The 18,675-nt window shown below is 37.6% G+C and overlaps 1 protein-coding gene across 1 annotated transcript in view; it reads right to left on the reverse strand.

Moving 5' to 3' along the window:
* The window catches only part of MALRD1 (MAM and LDL receptor class A domain containing 1), a 958,969-nt gene that overhangs the window by 505,749 nt on the left and 434,545 nt on the right, over window positions 1–18,675 (reverse strand). The window contains exon 25 of the mRNA XM_049881884.1: window positions 3,383–3,630. Coding sequence (XP_049737841.1) covers window positions 3,383–3,630 — 248 coding nt within the window. The remainder of the gene's footprint in view (window positions 1–3,382; window positions 3,631–18,675) is intronic.

The raw sequence follows: 18,675 nt of genomic DNA on the forward strand, positions 1-18,675 counted from the left end.
TTGGGTCTCCAAGCCTCAAAGGGAGTCCAGCATAATAGCTGCATCTCAATTCTCCATGGTTTCAAGAGCCTATTTGTGATTTTGGATGCTTTGAGATTAGATCAAGGGAAGAGAAGTATCAAGGGAGATTGGTATAGGAGAAAGGAGGGAGGTGTGTGGAAAGAAACTGACTTATCAAAACAGGGAAGAGTTCACTTTCAATTGTTCGGGAAGGGCCCAAGGAAGAAAGGGAAAGAAAACATTAGTCACCTTTCAAGGCTGGAAAAGAAGACAAGTATGCTATTTTCAGCATATTACAATAGGTAGGGCTACTTGCAAACTTTAAAAGGGACTATTTATTCACTATGAGACTGAATCAACTTGATGGCAATGGGTTTAGTTTTTTGTTTATTTAGTCATTCACTCAGTACTTACTTGTTAAACACCTATCGTATGTCAGGCACTACTGTTTGCACTGGGGATATGGTAGTAAACAAAACCAACAAAAATCTCCACTCTCATGGAGTTTACCTTCTGGTGGGGATAAATAAACAATAACAATAATAATAAAAACTACAGTATGTAATGAGTCAAATGGTATATTATGGATTGCATTGTGTCCCCTCAAAAAGATATGTTGACGTTTTAATTCCTATACCTGAGAATGTAACCATGTTTGGTGAAATAGTCTTTTTTTTTTTAAGATATCAATTCAGTCATACCAAGTTGTGTGGGTCCTAACCCTAATCTCCTTCTGATGGTGTTTTATAAATCGGTAGAACAGACATAGAAACAGGGCAACACATGTGAGGATCTGTCTACAAGCCAGAAACTGCAAGAGACAAGGAAAGATCTCCCAAAGCCAAAAGAGAGAGAGAGAGAGAGCATAGCCCTGCTGATATCCTGAAGTTGGACTTCTCCAGAACTGTGAAAAAATAGATTTCTGTTCTTTAAAGCCACCCACTTTGTGATGTTTTGTCATGGCAGCCCTAGGATACTAAGACATGGTGTGAAGTGCTATGAAGAAATAAAGCTGGGGAGGGGAATAGGGAAGGTTGTGGGGGTTGCTTTTCAAACAGAAGTGGTCAGGGAAGGTCTCAATGAAATGGTGACATTTGAGAGGGGACCTGAAGAAGGTGACAGAATGAGCCCTATGGACAGATATCTATGTGAAAAGTATTCCAGGCAAGAATATTTGCTGAAAGAACAAGATGAGAGTTATCCAAACAACTGATGTCTTACCTGAAGTCTTGCAAACCTGATTTGTACACTATGCTTGCAATTTATGCTTGTTGACTGACATCTGAGTGTAAGAAGATTGAAAAAATTCCTGTTGCTCCTGTTTCGTTTATGTTCAACTATAGCTGTTACTGCTTCTACTAATCAAAAAGTATAAGAAGCCATAAAGTACTAAGAGCCACTCTCTGTTCATGTAAGATAAAAGAAGAGCAACAAATCCTCATGGTTCACGTTCCCCATCTTAGTGCAGTGTTTCCAAACTTTAGTCATTCCTTTCTATGTAATCATTTTTAAGAACCCCTTTAATTACTTCTTAATAAATATTTTTTTATTTTTGAAAAGCATTCAGTTATAGCCCTGTGAGGATAGGACCGCATCTGCCTTATTCTCCGTTCTGTCCTCAGCACATAGCATCAATCCAGGAGCATAGTAAGCAGTTTTAACCATTTGTTAGTTTACCCACCAGGCTCCCATAAGTTTAAGAACCAGCACTCTTGGGTGACCATTCACTAACTCAGTTTTTCCAGGTCGCATTTTTCTATAATCTCTGATTATCATCTTGAAAGACATTTACAAACTCTTCATTGCAAAGTACATAGTGGCTCTTCATAGAGGCTCTGTGTCTATAGGATTTTTCCAATCTGCTTGGCTAGCAATTTGATCAAATAAAGAGGTACAGGCTTTTCTCTTCCCTTTGTCTATGCTGTGGACTGCTGACCCAGTTATCTCTCTAAAACTCTGATCTGATCATGTCACTCTCTTACAGAAAATCCTGTCTATCAAATTGTCTGAATAGATGAGCAAGATGAGATTGCCCCAGGAGAGTTTAAACTGTGAGATACAAAAACTAGTCCTAAACTAGACTACAGATTTAACACGTAGTAAGACTGTGACAGTGGTAGGATACTGAAGGCTGGTCATTATAAACACAGGAAACAAAAGAGAAACAAGCATCTTTACTGAGTGCAGGTATAACTGGGGAGCCCTTGACCTGCTGGCATAGTGGTTAAGTGCTATGGCTGCTTACCAAAAGGTGAGCAGTTGGAATCCACCAGGCGTTTCTTGGAAACTCTATGGAGTAGTTCTACTTTGTTCTATAGGCGGGCTATGAGTGGGAATTGACTTGACAGCTATGGGTTTGTTTTTTGTTTTTCTTGGCTGACCAAAGATTCAAAATGTCTTCCTCCCAGGGGTAAAGCTCTAGCTAATGTGGAGATAGGTATGCCAGAACATTATAATTTGAAACCAATAAAGGTTTTAATCATGTTATTATCTTCCAGACTGACTATTTAATCACTTAGCAACTTTCTGGATATAATTAGCTTTCCTTTCAGTGTTCATATATTGGGAAACTTATGAGTCAGGATGCATTTGTTAGGACCTTAACTGTTTGCATTCCTCAGAGTAAATCTAAATAAATGGTACATTTATTTATATATCAATCTTTTGTGAACAAGGTTCTTGTAAACTATACTCTGAGTGCTTAATTTATAAGTAAAACTAAATATAGTTCCTGGCCTAGCTAGGAAACTTTGTGGAATACAAACAACAACCAAGCAAACAAAGTGGAGAACGCTGCAAATACGTTGTCATCATATACAGCTATTTGGCCCAAAGATCCATACAACCCTATTTATACTTTTAATACTTAATAGCTGTTTTCTCCAATTTTCCACCAGGTAATGATCAAACCAGTTTTTTTTCCTGCCTATTGAAATAAGTTTTTTTAATTGAAATTCCACTACATTTTTAGGACAGAGCTCAGTCTTCCTTTTTTCTTGAAGACCTTGACCATTTTACTGTGGTCCCAACAATCTCTAAAATTAACTCTTGGAGATATTTAACTATTTACTCTAATTGTCATTTAATTTTTTTTTTTTTCCCTGATGGTGAAATTCTCAGAATTCCAATAAGGAGTAAAGTCCCTGAGGAGTAGCAACTGGTATTGTACTTCATTTGTGTTACACATAGTTTCTGACATAACATAGCATAAATTCTTCCAATAGTTCTCACCATCCTTCTCTTTCATCCTTACTCTTCCTTCCTCACATATCCCAAGTTAAATAAATTCATGCCGACGTTTGGCCTGGTCACGGCCATTCTGTTTTCTGTATTTGACTGTATCTATCAGCAGTTGCTCACAATATTTCTGTGTTTTCCATACCTTGCAGTTTTTGCTTCTCTTACTTATGACTGGGCTTGAAATTCTGGCTTCTCTCATGGGCTGCTGAGGGAACAAGCTCTTTATAAAGATATAGTGGCCAGATGAATTTTGTAAGGTATGATCAGCAGCTGGCTCTGTGCCTGTAGTGAGAATGCTGCTAGCTTTCAAATTCCAGTCAAAGTCGTCATCCTGATCCTGCTCCCAGGAACAAAGATCAAATTCAAAATCACAGCGCACACCAGTGGTACCTGAAAAGTATTTCCCAATTTTGGGGAGAGAGAAAGAGGGAATTAGCCAAGTTTAAGGTATGTGATCCAAAATTAGTGGTCTTACTACACCATGTAATATGTAAAGCTTTACAAAGCTATCCTGATAGTGATATTTAAATACAATATTTTAGTTTGTTGTATATGCTATTTTTATGATTTATTTAAGTTCATTTGTCCACAAATTTAGTCGCAGTCTCAAAATCAGCGAGAAAATATTACACACAATTCCTGTCCCAAAAAGCTATTTGGTCAATGGAATTTATTTCTTCTCTCTTCTCATCTTCATTTCTCAGGTCTTGGTAGGGAATTTAGGGAGTTAATTTTTCTGCAATACGGTTGGGCTCAGGCAATGCTGCTGAAAGTAAAAGTTATCATTAATCATCATAATTATTTTTAACACACGGCCTCATTTTAGAATTGAGAAAATTGTGGAACAGGAAAGTAAAGTAAAAGGTATAATGATTAGAATTAATTTATTATCATAAGTTTCAGAATATAAATATGTTAAGTTGTATTAAGTACCAAAACACCTCCCGGGTATTCTTTTAAATATTTTATTAATAACATTGCTAAAGTTGTTTTTCCCTCTTATTTCCAGTATAGAGGGAATTACACAAGCATTATTATACAGGTACTCCCTGACTTACGATGGGGTTCTGTTCCAATGACTCTGTTCTAAGTTGGTTCTGATATAAGTCAGATACCTCATTTTTTTTTCTTTAGTTTTCATTATTATCCTTTTATTATCAGCATCTTTAAAAACCAGATCTTATTTGTCTTTGGGGGTTAGAAACGTTATATATAAACTTATGTATTACATATTACTAACAATAAGATGCATGAACTAAACAGATGGTTGTAAGTGCAGTTCGTCGTAGCTCAAATACGCTGTAAGTCGAGGACTACCTGTAACACTTTTGGTAAATTATAAAATTAACAATGCTAGTAAGGATGTTATAAAATTGAGTACTGTGTCATTACATGGTCATATCTTATAAAATTATGTGTTTAGGATAGGTTCATATTCTTTATTTTTAAGTAAATATAGCATAACATAAATCCAATGAGTGATCGATTTGACCATAAGTAATAAAAGGTACAGTTTATAATTCCTTGACTACAACAAATCTTTATTAAATTCTTTTGAATATTATAAAAGAAAATCTGTAAAGTCATAATAATATGTGAGATGGTAACCAAAAGTTAAAAATATTTGAGAGGATTCTAAGTTGTAATAATCTAAAATGTATTCAGATAAAGATTTCTCTCTTAAAGAAATCTTATTTAACAATTGTTCAAATTTTTCGTTGTTGTTGCTGAAATATTTTGAAGGCAATTTTATCTAAATGAAAATAGAAATGACTCACATGAGCTGGATTTCTTTCATTCTATGTCATCAGAACACTAAGGAATCTGCTCTCTCCAGCACACAGACCAAAGGAAGGTAGGAACACATCCCAGCAGAAGCCATGGCAACTCATGGACTAATAATCACCTGTATTCTAGTACACAAGACACTAAGAATTTATAAATTTTGCTTGGCATCAAAACAGATTTTTTTAATGCACATTTTCTGACAGCAAAGGCTAGATAAAATTGCATGTATACACACACTGATGCACACACACACATATTATACATACATACACACAGACATATATATATACAAATTTGTTGTTGTTGTTGGGTGCCATCCAGTTGGTTCTGACACAGAGCAACTCTATGTAAAACAGAACAAAATGCTGCCAGGTCCTGCACCATCCTCACAATTATTGTTATGCTTGAACCCATTGTTGCAGCCACTATGTCAGTCCATCTCATTGAGGGTGTTGCTCTTTTTTGCTGACCCTCTACTTTACCAAACATAATGTTTCTCCAGGGACTGACACCTTCAGATAACACGTCCAAAGTATGTGAGACAGTCTCTTCATCCTTGCTTTTAAGGAATATTCTGGTTGTACTTCTTCCAAAACATATTGTGATTGTTTTGGCTGTCCATGGTATACTTAATATCCTTCACCAACACCACAATTCAAAGGCATCAGTTCTTCTTTGGTCTTCCTTATTCATGGTCTAGCTTTCTCATGAATATGAGGTGACTGAAAACACCATGGCTTGGGTCAGGTGCACCTTAGTCTTCAAGGTGACATCTTTGCTTTTGAACACTTTAAAGAGGTCTTTTGCAGAAGATTTGCCCAGGGAAATGAGTCTTTTGATTTCTTGACTACTGTTTCCATGGGTGTTGATTGTGGATCCAAGTAAAATGAAATCCTTGACAACTTCAGTCTTTTCTCTGTTTATCATGATGTTGCTTATTGGTCCAGTTGTGAGGATTTTTGAGTTGTAAACCATACTGAAGGCTGTGGTCTTTGATCTTCATCAGTAAGTGCTTCAAGTCCTCTTCACTTTCAGCAAGCAAGGTTGTGTCATCTGCATACCACAGGTTGTTATTTTGTCTTCCTCCAATCCTGATGCTACATTCTTCTTCATATAGTCCATCTTCTTGGTTTATTTGCTCAGTGTACAGATGGAGTAAGTATGGTGAAAGCACACAAGCCTCATGCACACCTTTCCTGACTTTAAACCACAGTATTCCCTTCTTCTGTTCAAATAAATGCCTCTTGGTCTATGTATAGGCTCCTCACGAGCACAATTAAGTGTTCTGGAATTCCCATTCTTCACAATGTTACCCTTAACTTGTTATGATACACACAGTTAAATGCCTTTGCATAGTCAATAAAATACAGGTGAACATCTTTCTGGTACTCTCTGCTTTCAGCCAGAATCCATCTGACATCAGCAATGATATCCTTGTTTCCACATCTTCCTCTGAATCTGGCTGTTCCCTGTTGATGTACTGCTGCAGCAACTTGTGAATGATCTTCAGCAAAATTTTATTTGCATGTAATATTAATGACATTGTTTGATAATTTCCTCATTTGGTTGGATCATCTTTTTTTGGAATATGCACAAATATGGATTTCTTCCGGTCAGTTGCCCAGGTAGCTGTCTCCCGTGATTCTTGGCATAATTGGCATAGAAGAGTGAGCACTTCCAGTGCTGCATCCACGTGTGTGTGTGTGTGTTTGTGTGTGTGTGTGTGTGTGTATACATATATATAAAAGCATATTTATGTTCTTTGTAGTCAATAAGGTAGATAATACAAAAACTTGGGCTTTATAGTTTCACTACCATTTTTCGGTATAGAGACTATTTAACTACCAGACTGTTAGTTTGTCATATTGTGGTGGCTTCTGTGTTGCTATGATGCTGGAAGCTGTGCCACCAGTATTTCAAGCACCAGCAGGGTCACCCATGGTAGACAGGCTTCAGTAGAGCTTCCACATTTCTGATCTTCCAAAAATTACCTAATGAAAATCTTCTGGATCGTAACAGAATATTTTCTTTTACAGTGTCAAGACTAAACTATGCTTCCCTCTGTTATACATAAAGTCACCATGAGTGACTACTCAATGGCAACTAACAACAATACTATCTAAAATGAAAGTTCACTTTATCATACCCCCACCAAAGAACTTGCCTAACAACCAAGAAAGGCTTAAAATAATCATTTTTAGCTTAGGAAATAACTATAAACACTGTAAACTAAAGAAAACCTCAGAGCTAATATACTTTCTTTTAATGGTCTAATTTAACCGTCAGGCTAATACTGTTTTCTATTTTCAAAAAAAAAAAAAAAATTCTGTCATTAAATCAACAGTATGCCCACTTTCTATTCAGTTGCTAATTAAGTTCTAAAATTACATTTGAAACTTATTTTGGTAATTTACTCTTTTATGGAGTAGTCTGTAATGCTTATAGACTCTTTAATTCAGAATAATGTAGTTTACCTCAGTATCCTTTCAAAGGGCTAGGAGGTAGCTTTCACTAAAATAATAATGAACCCCAACTCAGTAACTAGTATCTGAACTGTTGTCCTCATTAAGAACAATCAAATGAAAAACTAACTCAGATGCCAGTGTTTTGGAAAATTTAGCAGCCCATGAGACCCAGATTTCTATATAGGCTAGTCTAGAGAGGCCATTTATATAAGGAAATAACGCGTGCAGCTGAAAAACAATTTTTTTTTAAATCATACAAAAACTGCTACATGAATCTCACCAATGTAAGTTATATTTTTCTTTTAGTTCTTACTATAATTTTGAAGATATGCTTCTCTGTAAAGTTTAACCCTAACACATCAGTGGGGGAAATCAATAAGCAGCCATAAGCTGTTTGAATTTCACATGCCTGTGATGAAAGTGAAAGGAGCCCTGATGGTGCAGTGGTTGAAGAGATCCACTGCTAACTGAAAGGTTTGAAACCACCAATGGCTCTGTAGGAGAAAGACATGGTAGTCTGCTTCTGTAGAGAATTTATAGCCTTGGAAACCATATGGGGTTGCTATGAGTTGGAATCAACTTGATGGGAGAGTGTTTGTTTGCTTTTGGTTGGTGGTGAAAGTGAATAACATTTAGCTTCATATCCCACTATTTCCCACAAGTGCCACGTGAAGAAAAGAGCAGCTCCCAGTTCCTGGCATTGCTTGGTGTAATTAATGCCAATGCCAGGCAGCTGTAGCCATGAGGAAGAAATCCATGAGGATCACCTTTGTCTACAGGTGTATCACCAATCAAACCAGTTTCTTCCTTTCCGTTGATCAATATTTTTATAAGTGTAAAAACATCTGTTTCATTAAAAACCATATTATGAAATAAAATAACAGTTCTATCAAAGATCCTACCATTGAATTTCTAAAATTAAGATCCTATTTTGTTCATTTATTCCTTCAACATAGCTTTATTAAGCATATTCTACATGTAAAGCATATTTAAGAAAATAGGAAACTGGAAAGGGGGATAATGTGTATTGAACACAATATGCAACAGGTCTCAAATATTTCCTTTATAAATGCTATTTAATTTAATTCCCAGAGCTTCCCTATAGTTTAGGTATCATTCTTATTTTGGCCAGTGAGAAGGCTAAGGTTAGTTACTCTGCTTAGTATTAAAACGTAAATAACTGTGATGGTTAAGATTATGTGTCAACTTGGCTAGGCCATGATTCTCAGTGATTTGGCAGATACTATGCAATCATCCTCCATTTTGTGATCTCACGTAAGCAGTCAATCAGTTGAAAAGGAAGCTTCCTTGAGGGTGTGGCCTGCACCCAATAAACATGGATGCTCTGGCAAAGTTCACCCTCTTGATGCTGCATCTGACTCATCATCCTCTGATCTCTGCTTCTTAGAACATGAGCCAGCAGCCTGTTGCCTGATCTGCAGGTTTTGGAATTCACCAGGTTCCACAGCTCCATGAGCCAGCAGCCTGCTGTCTGACCTGCTGATTTAGCATTCAACAGTGCACTTGCACGTAAGTCTGGAGTTTGGAGAAGCCTCCAACCTGACACCTGATCCACATACTTGGGACTTGCCAGCCTCCACAGCTGTATGAACCATTTCCTTGAAATAAATCTCTCTTTATATATATTTATATGTATATATGCTTCACTGGCTTTGTTCTTTTAGAGAAGGCAGCCTAAGATATTTGGTACCCAAAGTGGTTTTAGAGGGACAAAATTGTAAGGATGAGTTTTCTTAATTGGTGCTCGAGTCTAGCTAGTCTTAAAGGTGTTGATGACTCTGCCTCCAGCAGTAAAGAGGATACTACTAATCCACGGCATAAGGTGGCAATAGAAATACTCAAAATATCACACCACTGCATCAAATATTTGTAAGAGACAAGGCTGTGGGTGATTACATTTTTGATATTTTTCTACAAATTTTTGCTAGACAAAGTGGTAAAAGAAAGGGATGAAATCAAAGCTTCACATCATAGCTCAAGTGCACAGACAAGACCTGAAAGTGGCCACTTGTTCCCTGGAAGCCTTATTTCTTGTAGTAACAGAGCTGCTATTGCCAAAAACCAAACATAGAGTCTTATCATAAGAGTGCCTGAATTACAGTGCCAATTGAATTCCCAACCTTGAATGGTGCCTGAAGTTAAAGTGAGGGCATTGACTGGGAATACATGTAATCCTGAAACTTGGGATGGGGACAGATAATCAGGCAGATAATCAGGAAGCTGGGGATATTGAGCCCCTAAATTCCATTGAATCACTCCTGCCAATAGAACCCGAACTCTTACTTTCATCTGAAAAGATTACTCCATCTTTTTCTGCTAAGCCACTCTACCCAGTAAAACCATTATCCCTTAAACCCCCATCTGATGACATTAACTCCTGAAGAGCCATTTCTCGGAGGTATCTATCGCATGGGGCAGCATCTAGGGCATTGCCTAGGGCATTGCCTGGGGCCAATGACTTACAAGACATTGCCAAATGATCCCAGGAACCACCCTTACCATCCATTATTGTTTCCAGATCTATAACTAGACTTAAGTCTCAGGAAGCCCTAAGAGGTGAAGTACAAAAACTGTGACCCAGGAGGAGATAAGCTACACTCCAAAAGAACTATTTGAGTTTTCTAATATATACAACAGAAACCTGGGGAATATGTGTGGGAATGGCTATAAAGGGTGTGGGATAATGGTGCAAGGAACATAAAGTTGGATCAGTCTGAGTTTATTGATATGGGCTCACTAAGCAACAATTCTTCATTCAATGTTTCAGCTTGAGACCTTGGAAAAGGATCTAATAGTTTATTTGATTGGTTGACTGAAGCATGGAATAAGCAGTTGCTTACACTAAATCAAGTTGAAATGCCAGAACTGCCTTGGTATACTGTAGAGGAAGGTATTTATTTGAAGGCTTAGGGAAATTGGAATGCTAGAGTGGGTTTATCAGGTGTCACACCAGAGGACACACCTTTTGCCACAACAGTGAGGAACAAATTTGTGAAGGGAGCCCTTCATTCTTGAAGACCAGTGTGATTGCTATCTTATGTAAGTCAGATTTGAGAGTGGGAACCACCTAAACTGAATTAAGACACCTAACTACAATGGAGCTGATTGGACCCTGGGACAGTAGGGGCCAAGTGGTGGCACTTAATCAACAAAGACAAAAAAAAAAAAAAAAAATGGGTGTGGCTACCATAACGGACAGCAGAGGCAAGGCAGTAATCAGAATAGTATGATTCATATGGACTTATGGCATGGACTACTATAGCCATGGTGTCCCTAGGAGTGAAATAGACAAGAAACCTACTAAATATTTACTTGATCTGTACAAGCAGAATTCTAGGTCAAGTGAATGGCAGTGTAACTCAAATTGCTAGAATAGAGAGTCATGGCCCCTCAATGAACTGCCAAATTGAGCCAGTTTACAGACCCACAGCCCCTCAAAGGCAGAGGAGGCTGGCTCCCCGTAAGTAAGGGCCCCACTGCACTGCCAAAAATTTGTACAGTTAATCTTTCTCCCAGCCCTCCCCAAAAGGATCTACAACCTTTTACAAGAGTGACTGCTCATTGTACTAAAGGAAATAATAAGATTTTCTGGAGATTCCTGGAGACTGGCTTTGAATTGATGCTAATTCTAGGGTCACCAAAACATCTCTGTGGCCCACCAGTCACAGTAGGAGCCTATGGAGGTCAGGTTACTAATGGAGTCTTAGCTTGGGTTCCTCTCACAGTGGGTCCAGTGGGTCCCTGAATCCATCCTGTAGTGATTTCCCCAGTTCTAGAATGCATTATTGGAATAGACATACTCAGCAACTGGCAGAACCCCCACATTGGATACCTGACATGTGGAGTAAGGGCTATTTTGGTAGAAAAAAATCAAGCAAAAGCCATTAGAACTGTCCCTACCTAGGAAAATAGTGAACCAAAAGCGTTCCTGGAGGGATCGCAGAGATTACTGCCACCATCGAGCAACTCTCCTATTTGGCCTGTGCAAAAAACAGATGGATCTTGGTGAATGTCCAGGGATTCTCATAAACTTAATCAGCTGGTTACTCCAATTGCAGCTGCTGTTCCAGATGTGGTTTCATTGCTTGATCAAATTATACATCTCTGGTACCTGGTATGTAGCTATTGATCTGGTCAGTGCCTTCTTCTCAATTCAGTTTTGAAGGATCACCAGAAACAGTGGCCTTCAGCTGGTGAGGCCAGCAATATGCCTTCACTGTTCTACCTCAGAGGTATATCAACTCTCCAGCCCAATGTCATAATTTAGTTGGCAGGGACCTTGGTCTCGTTTCCCTTCCACAAGATGTCACACTACTCCATTACATTGATGACATTATGCTGACTGGACCTAGTAAGGAGGAAGTATCAAGGACTCCAGATTTATTGGTAAGATGCTGTGTGCAAGAGGATGAGAAACCAATCCCATAAATTTTAGGCACTTTCTACCTCAGTGTAATTTCTAGGGATTCAGTGGTGTGGGGTATATCAAGATATTCCTTCCAAAATGAAGGATAAGTTGTTACATCTGCTTCCTCTACAGCTAAAAAGAAGGCACAATGCCTCATGGGCCAATTTGGATTTTGGAGGCAACATATCCCTGTTTGTGTGGCTACTCTGGCCCATTAATCAAGTTACTCAAAAAGCTGCTGGTTTTGAATGAAGCCCAGAATAAGAGAAGGCTCTGCAATAGGTTCAGGCAGTCGTGCAAGCCACTCTGACACTTGGGCCATGTGATCCAGCTGATTCAATGGTTCCTGAAATGTCAGTGGCAAATAGAGACCCTGTTTGGAGTCTTTAGCAGGCCTTCATTTGCTGAAGTGGCACAACTCAAAATGAAAAGAAACAGCAGCAAACATCCATTAATAACCGGAACATGGAATGTATGAAGTATGAATCTAGGAAAACGAGAAGTCATCAAAAATGAGATGGAATGCATAAAGATTGATATCCTAGGCATTAGTGAGCTGAAATGGACTGGTATTGGCCATTATGAATCAGGCACTCACGTGGTATACTATGCTGGGAATGACAAATTGAAGAGGAATGGCATTGCTTCATTGTCAAAAAGAATGTTTCAAGATCTATCCTGCCAATGTAGGGCAATATCCATATACCTACAATGCTGTCAGTGATAGGATAATATCCATGTATCTACAAGAAAGACCAGTTAATATGATTATTATTCAAATTTACACACCAACCACTAATATCAAAGATGAAGAAACTGAAGATTTTTATCATCTTCGGCAGTCTGAAATTGATCAAATATGCAATCAAGATGCATTGATAATTACTGGTGACTGGAATACAAAACCTGGAAACAAGAAGATAGAGTCTTTGGAAAATATGGCCTTGGTGATAGAAACGACACTGGAGATCACACGTTAGAATTTCGTAAGACCAATGACTTATTCATTGCAAATACCTTTTTTCAAAAACAGTGACTATTCACATGGACCTCACCAGATGGAAAACTCAAGAATCAAATTGACTATGTCCGAGGAAAGAGACAATAGAAAAGCTCGATATCATCAGACTGAACAAGGCCAAGGTCCAAATGCAGAGCAGAGCATAAATTTCTCCTATGCGTGTTCAAGTTGAAGCTGAAGAAAATTAATACAAGTCTACAAGAGCCAAAGTAGGACTTTGAGTACATCCCACTTGAATTTAGAGATCAGCTCAAGAATAGATTTGACATATTGAACACTAATGACCAAACACTGGATGAGTTGTGGGATAACATCAAGGACTTCATACATGAAGAAAGCAAAAGTTCATTAGAAAGATGGAAAAGAAAGAAAAGACAAAAATGGATGTCAGAAGAGACTCTGAAACTAGCTCTTGAATGTAGAGCAGCTAAAGCTAATGGAAGAAATGATGACGTAAAAGAGTTGATCAGATTTCAAAGGACAGCTCAAGAAGACAAAGTACAGTATTATACAGTATTATAATGAAACATGCAAAGACACCAAAGGGCACGAACATGCTCAGCATTTCTCAAGCTGAAAGAACTGAAGAAAAAATTTAACCCTTGAGTTGTAATTTTGAAGGACTCTATGGGCAAAATATTGAAAGATGGCAGGAAGCATCAAAAAAAGATGGAAGGAATACACAGAGCCACCGTACCGAAAAGAATTGGTCCATGTTCAACCACGTCGGAGGTAGCATATGTTCAAGAACTGATGGTATTGAAGGATGAATTCCAAACTGCACTGAAAGCATTGGCTCCAGGAATTGATGGAATATCACAAAGGGATGCAGTGCTGGTGATGCTTACTTATCTATGCCAATAAATTTGGAAGACAGCAACCTAGCCAACTGACTGGGAGGGATCCATAATTGTGCCCATTCCACAGAAAGGTGATTCAACAGAATGTGGAAATTATTGATCAATATCTTTAATATCTCACACAAGTAAAATTTTGCTGAAGATTATTCAAAAATGGTTGCAACATACATTGACAGGGAAATGCCAGAATTTCAAGCCAGATTCAGGAGAGGATGTGAAACAAGGGATAATACTGCTGATGTCAGATGGGTCTTGGGTGAAAGCAGAGAATACCAGAAAGATGTTTACCTGTGTTTCATTGACTATGCAAAGGCATTTAACTGTCTAGATCATACCAGATTACAGATAACATCGAGAACAATGAGACTTCCAGAGCACTTAATCGTGCTCATGCAGAATTCGTGCATAGACCAAGAGGCAGTCATTCAAACAGAACAAGGGGATACCGTGTAGCTTAAAATTAGGAAAGACGTGCATCAGGGTTGTATCCTTTCACCATACTTATTCAATCTGTATGCTGAGCAAATAATCCAAGAAGCTGGACTATATGAAGAAGAACATGATATCTGGATTGGGGGAAGACTCATCAGCAATCTGTGATATGCAGAGAACGCAACCTTGGTTGCTGAAAGTGAAGAGGACTTGAAGCATTTACTGATGGACGTCAAAGGCCACAGTCTTCAGTATGGATTACACCTCAATATAAAGAAAAAAAAATCCTGACAACTGGACCAATAAGCAACATCATGATAAATGGGGAAAAGATTGAAGTTGTCAAGGATTTCAATTTACTTAGATCCACAATCAACAGCCATGGAAGCAGCAGTTGAGAAATCAAATGGCATATTGCATTGGGCAAATGTGTTGCAAAAGACCACTTTGAACTGTTGAAAAGCAAAGATGTCACTTTGAGGACTAAGTTTTGCTGACCCAAGCCATATTTTCAATTGCCTCATATGCATGTGAAAGCGGGACAATGAATAAGGAAGATCGAAAAAGAATTCGTACCTTTGAATTATGGTGTTGGCGAAGAGCATTGAATATATCCTGGGCTGCCCAAAGAACAAACAAGCCTGTTTTCCAAGACGTATAGCTAGAGTGCACCTTGGAAGTGAGGATTGTGAGACTTCATCTCACATAATTTGGATATTTTGTCAGGAGGGACCAGTCTCTGGAGGAAGACATCATGCATGTAACGTAGAGAGTCCTCGAAAAAGAGGAAAATCCTCAACAAGATGGATTTACACAGTGGCTGCAACAATGAGCTCAAGCATAGCAACAATTTTGAAGATGGCTCAAGACCGGGCAGTGTTTTGTTCTGTTGTACATAGAGTCAGTGTCAGTTGGAACCGACTCATTGGCACCTAACAACAATGAGGTGTAAGAATGACTTTGTAATTGTCTTCATTTAGAAACTACGTGTGGTTTAAGTAGATGTGTATAGGTGCCAAGTTGACAAGGGCTGAACTCTGATGATTAAGGTTATGTGTCAACTTGGATAGGCGATTACTGTCAGAGTCTTAGCAGAAATTATGTGATTATCCTCCATTTTGTGATCTGATGTGAGCAGTCAATCAGTTGAAAGGGAAGTTTCCTTGAGGGTGTGGTCTGCATCCAATATATGTGGATATTCTGGCAAAGCTCACTCTCTCTTGATCCTGCATCTGATGTGTCATCCTCTGACCTATGGTTCTTGGGAGGTGAACCAGCAGCCTGCATCTGACCTGCTGATTTTGGGTTTGTTAGCCCCTGCAACCACGTGAGTCAGGAAAAGCCTCCAGCCTGATGCCTGAACCACAGATTTGGGATTTTCCAGCCTCCACAACTGCGTGAGCTGTTTCCTTAAATAAAATCTTTCCTTTTATATATTTATATCTATTTGCCTCACTGGTTTTGCTCCTCTAGAGAACCCAGCCTAAGACAGTAACAGAGCCAGCAGTTGCAGAATGATACAGCACAGCCCCTATACTACTAAGTCAGTTTCCATCAAGTCCAGTCAGACTCATGGTAACCCCATGTGTGTCAGCGTAGATCTATGTTCCCTAAGGTTTTAAATGGCTACCTTTTTTTTTTTTTTTTTTGGAAGTAGATCACTAGGCCTTTCTTCTGAGGCACCTCTGTGTGGGCTCAAACCTCCAACCTTTCAGTCAGCAGCTGAGCATGTTATCCATCTGCACCACTCAGGGACTCCCATGTACCGCTACTCATACATAAAACAATAAGACAATAAACAATAAAAACAATCCTACAAATACTATAGGTTAACAAAATGGATGTCTGTAAGGAAATACTCTAAGAGACTACTTCCTCTGTGGGCAGGTGGCTACGTTAAGTTAACATTCAGTTTGGCTTGATTATTCTTGATGTGGCGAGGTCTGGTCCATCACTTCTTTAACTCTGTTTACGTGAATAAAAATGTCCTGTCAATGTGAATTTGTCATCCAAAGGAAAAAGTTTTTGAAGCCAAATGAATGCAAGAAATTCTATATATAATCTCCCTCTTTGGGAGATTTATAATTCACACGATCATGTTAAAAACATTGAGAGTTTTCACCACACAGAATCTATTCCTTTTTGCAACAAAGTATATCCTCAGTTAAATGATTTAGAAACGTGTATTTCAAAGAACTATTAACATCTTATAGAATACTAAACTAGTGATGCACAGAACAAGTTTTTTTCAAATCGTGATATTAAACAAAAGAAGCATAATTAGAGAAGCTGGCTTCCAGTTCTTAGAGGGGGCCCTTTCTTAGCTGTGTGACTTTGGTGCTGTTTATTTAAAATGACTTTCTTTCAGCAACTTGCTAATGCATTAACTTCTTCTTCAGAATCCCACTCAATTATTTCTGGAAACGTGCATTGCATATCGCATGTGAGCTTACAATTGTCATTAACTGGCCATTTTCTTACTCCTGCGTGTCTCCCTTTGTGTCCTCCTCCCAGTAAATCTGCTGAACACTGATGAACTGCTCTGTGAAAGCCCTGCAGATCTGGCTTAGGACAAGTATGACTTTGGCACGACCACACCACTCTGCCGGGCCCCGCCGTTCTTGCAGGTGGAGTCATTGTCAGGTCCACCATCTCCTGCCCAGCACCACTGCCCTGTCACAGATTAGCACCCCATACACTAATGCTGACGTCAGGGCGTAAGATCCTCAAGTGCTCAAAAGAGCACTGTGTATGTGATTCAGACAATTGTGGGCAAAATGCTCTTTCTTCTTTAATGTTTTTTTTTTTCTACTTGGTTATCAGAACAATTCTGCTATTCCCCAGGTTTACAGAGTTCTTAGAAAAATCAATATTTCACTTCTTATCTAGAATCTTCTACCCACAACCAACCCCAATTCTTTCCCTGGCTTTAGGACTTTCAAAATCATGGAAAACAGGTCTATGAGAAAAATCTAAATAATGTCATAATGGATTTTAGAACTTCAAAACATATTAATCCTAGAAAATTACTGCATTTTTCATTGAATACCAAATATTTATTTTATAGCATTTATTGCTATAGTAAATAGAATTTTATTTATTTTAAAATCCTCTATATGGTGCATTTTTTTTTATTGATTAATAAGAAACCTGTAAATTGCTTGATACACATATCTAGCCATGTTACCGAACTCTTTTTTTTTTGCCAATTTTATTTTTTAAAAAATAAGTCACTGTGCTTTTGACATATAATCATATGAAAATAATTATAATTTGGCTCTCATTTATTTTATGTTTTAGATATTGACCAGAAGCACAAAAAGAATATTAAATTGTAATATTAATAGCAGTTATTGTAGACATGTTCCTGATTTTAATAAAAATACTGCCATTATTTCATTAATTGGGTAAAAAAATAGGGTAATAATCTATTCATGTATAAGAAATAGGTGTTATATTTAAACAAATATTTTTAATGCCTATCAATCTGATATTATTTTTAGTGATTTATTTTGTTACATTAATAGATTTTATATTAAAACATTTTTTATGTTAAAACATTCTTAAATGTAAGATTTCCATCCGCAAGTGATGTAATCAATCTATTACTAAATTTAGTTTGCTAGCATTTTAAATTTTTACACATCTACATTCACAACGTTTCAACTATAGTTTTTTTTCTTTTCTAATTTTTGAGAACTTCATTATCAGTGACATATTAGCTTCATAAAATCAATTCTATCATTTTATACAGTTGGTATAGTTTCTTTGGGCATTATCAACTCATTACAATTTGATAGAACTCAGCAGTATCTACCCCAGGAGACAAAATTGGAGGACATTTGTTGATAACTTTATTTGATAGTTAATGGTCTAGTCAGGCTTTCTGCTTTATTAGTTAATTTTGGTCATTTTTCTCAAAGCATATTAACTATTTCATTAACATTTTGAGACTAGCAGAGAGTTATTTGTCTCCTTACGCTTTTTATTGCCCCATCAGTAATTCTACCTTTATTTAATTGTTTTTCCTCCTTTTAAAAAATTAAACTGCTGTTTTGTCTACTAATTAAAAGAACACAGTCTTATTTATCATCATCATCATCATTATTATTACTACTGTTTTCCAAGTTAGCATTTCCTTATCCATGCTTTCCTTCAGCTTATTTTGTTTTTGGTAACTTTCTATTTTGAAATCATTGCAAACTCACAGAGAAGTTGCAAGAATAGTGCAAGTAACTCTCATCTACTCTTTAAACCAATTCGCAAATGTTTACACTTTACCTATTTGCAAATAGGTACACACATGCACACTCATACACACATTTTTCCAAAGCATTTGAAAGTAAATCAGAGACACGGTGCCATTTTATCAATAAATAATTCCATGTGTCTTTCCTGTAAGCAGGGATATTTTCTTACATAACCACTGTAAAGTCACAA

This window comes from Elephas maximus, chromosome 4, assembly GCF_024166365.1.
Source record: "Elephas maximus indicus isolate mEleMax1 chromosome 4, mEleMax1 primary haplotype, whole genome shotgun sequence".
NCBI classification, from domain to species: domain Eukaryota; kingdom Metazoa; phylum Chordata; class Mammalia; order Proboscidea; family Elephantidae; genus Elephas; species Elephas maximus.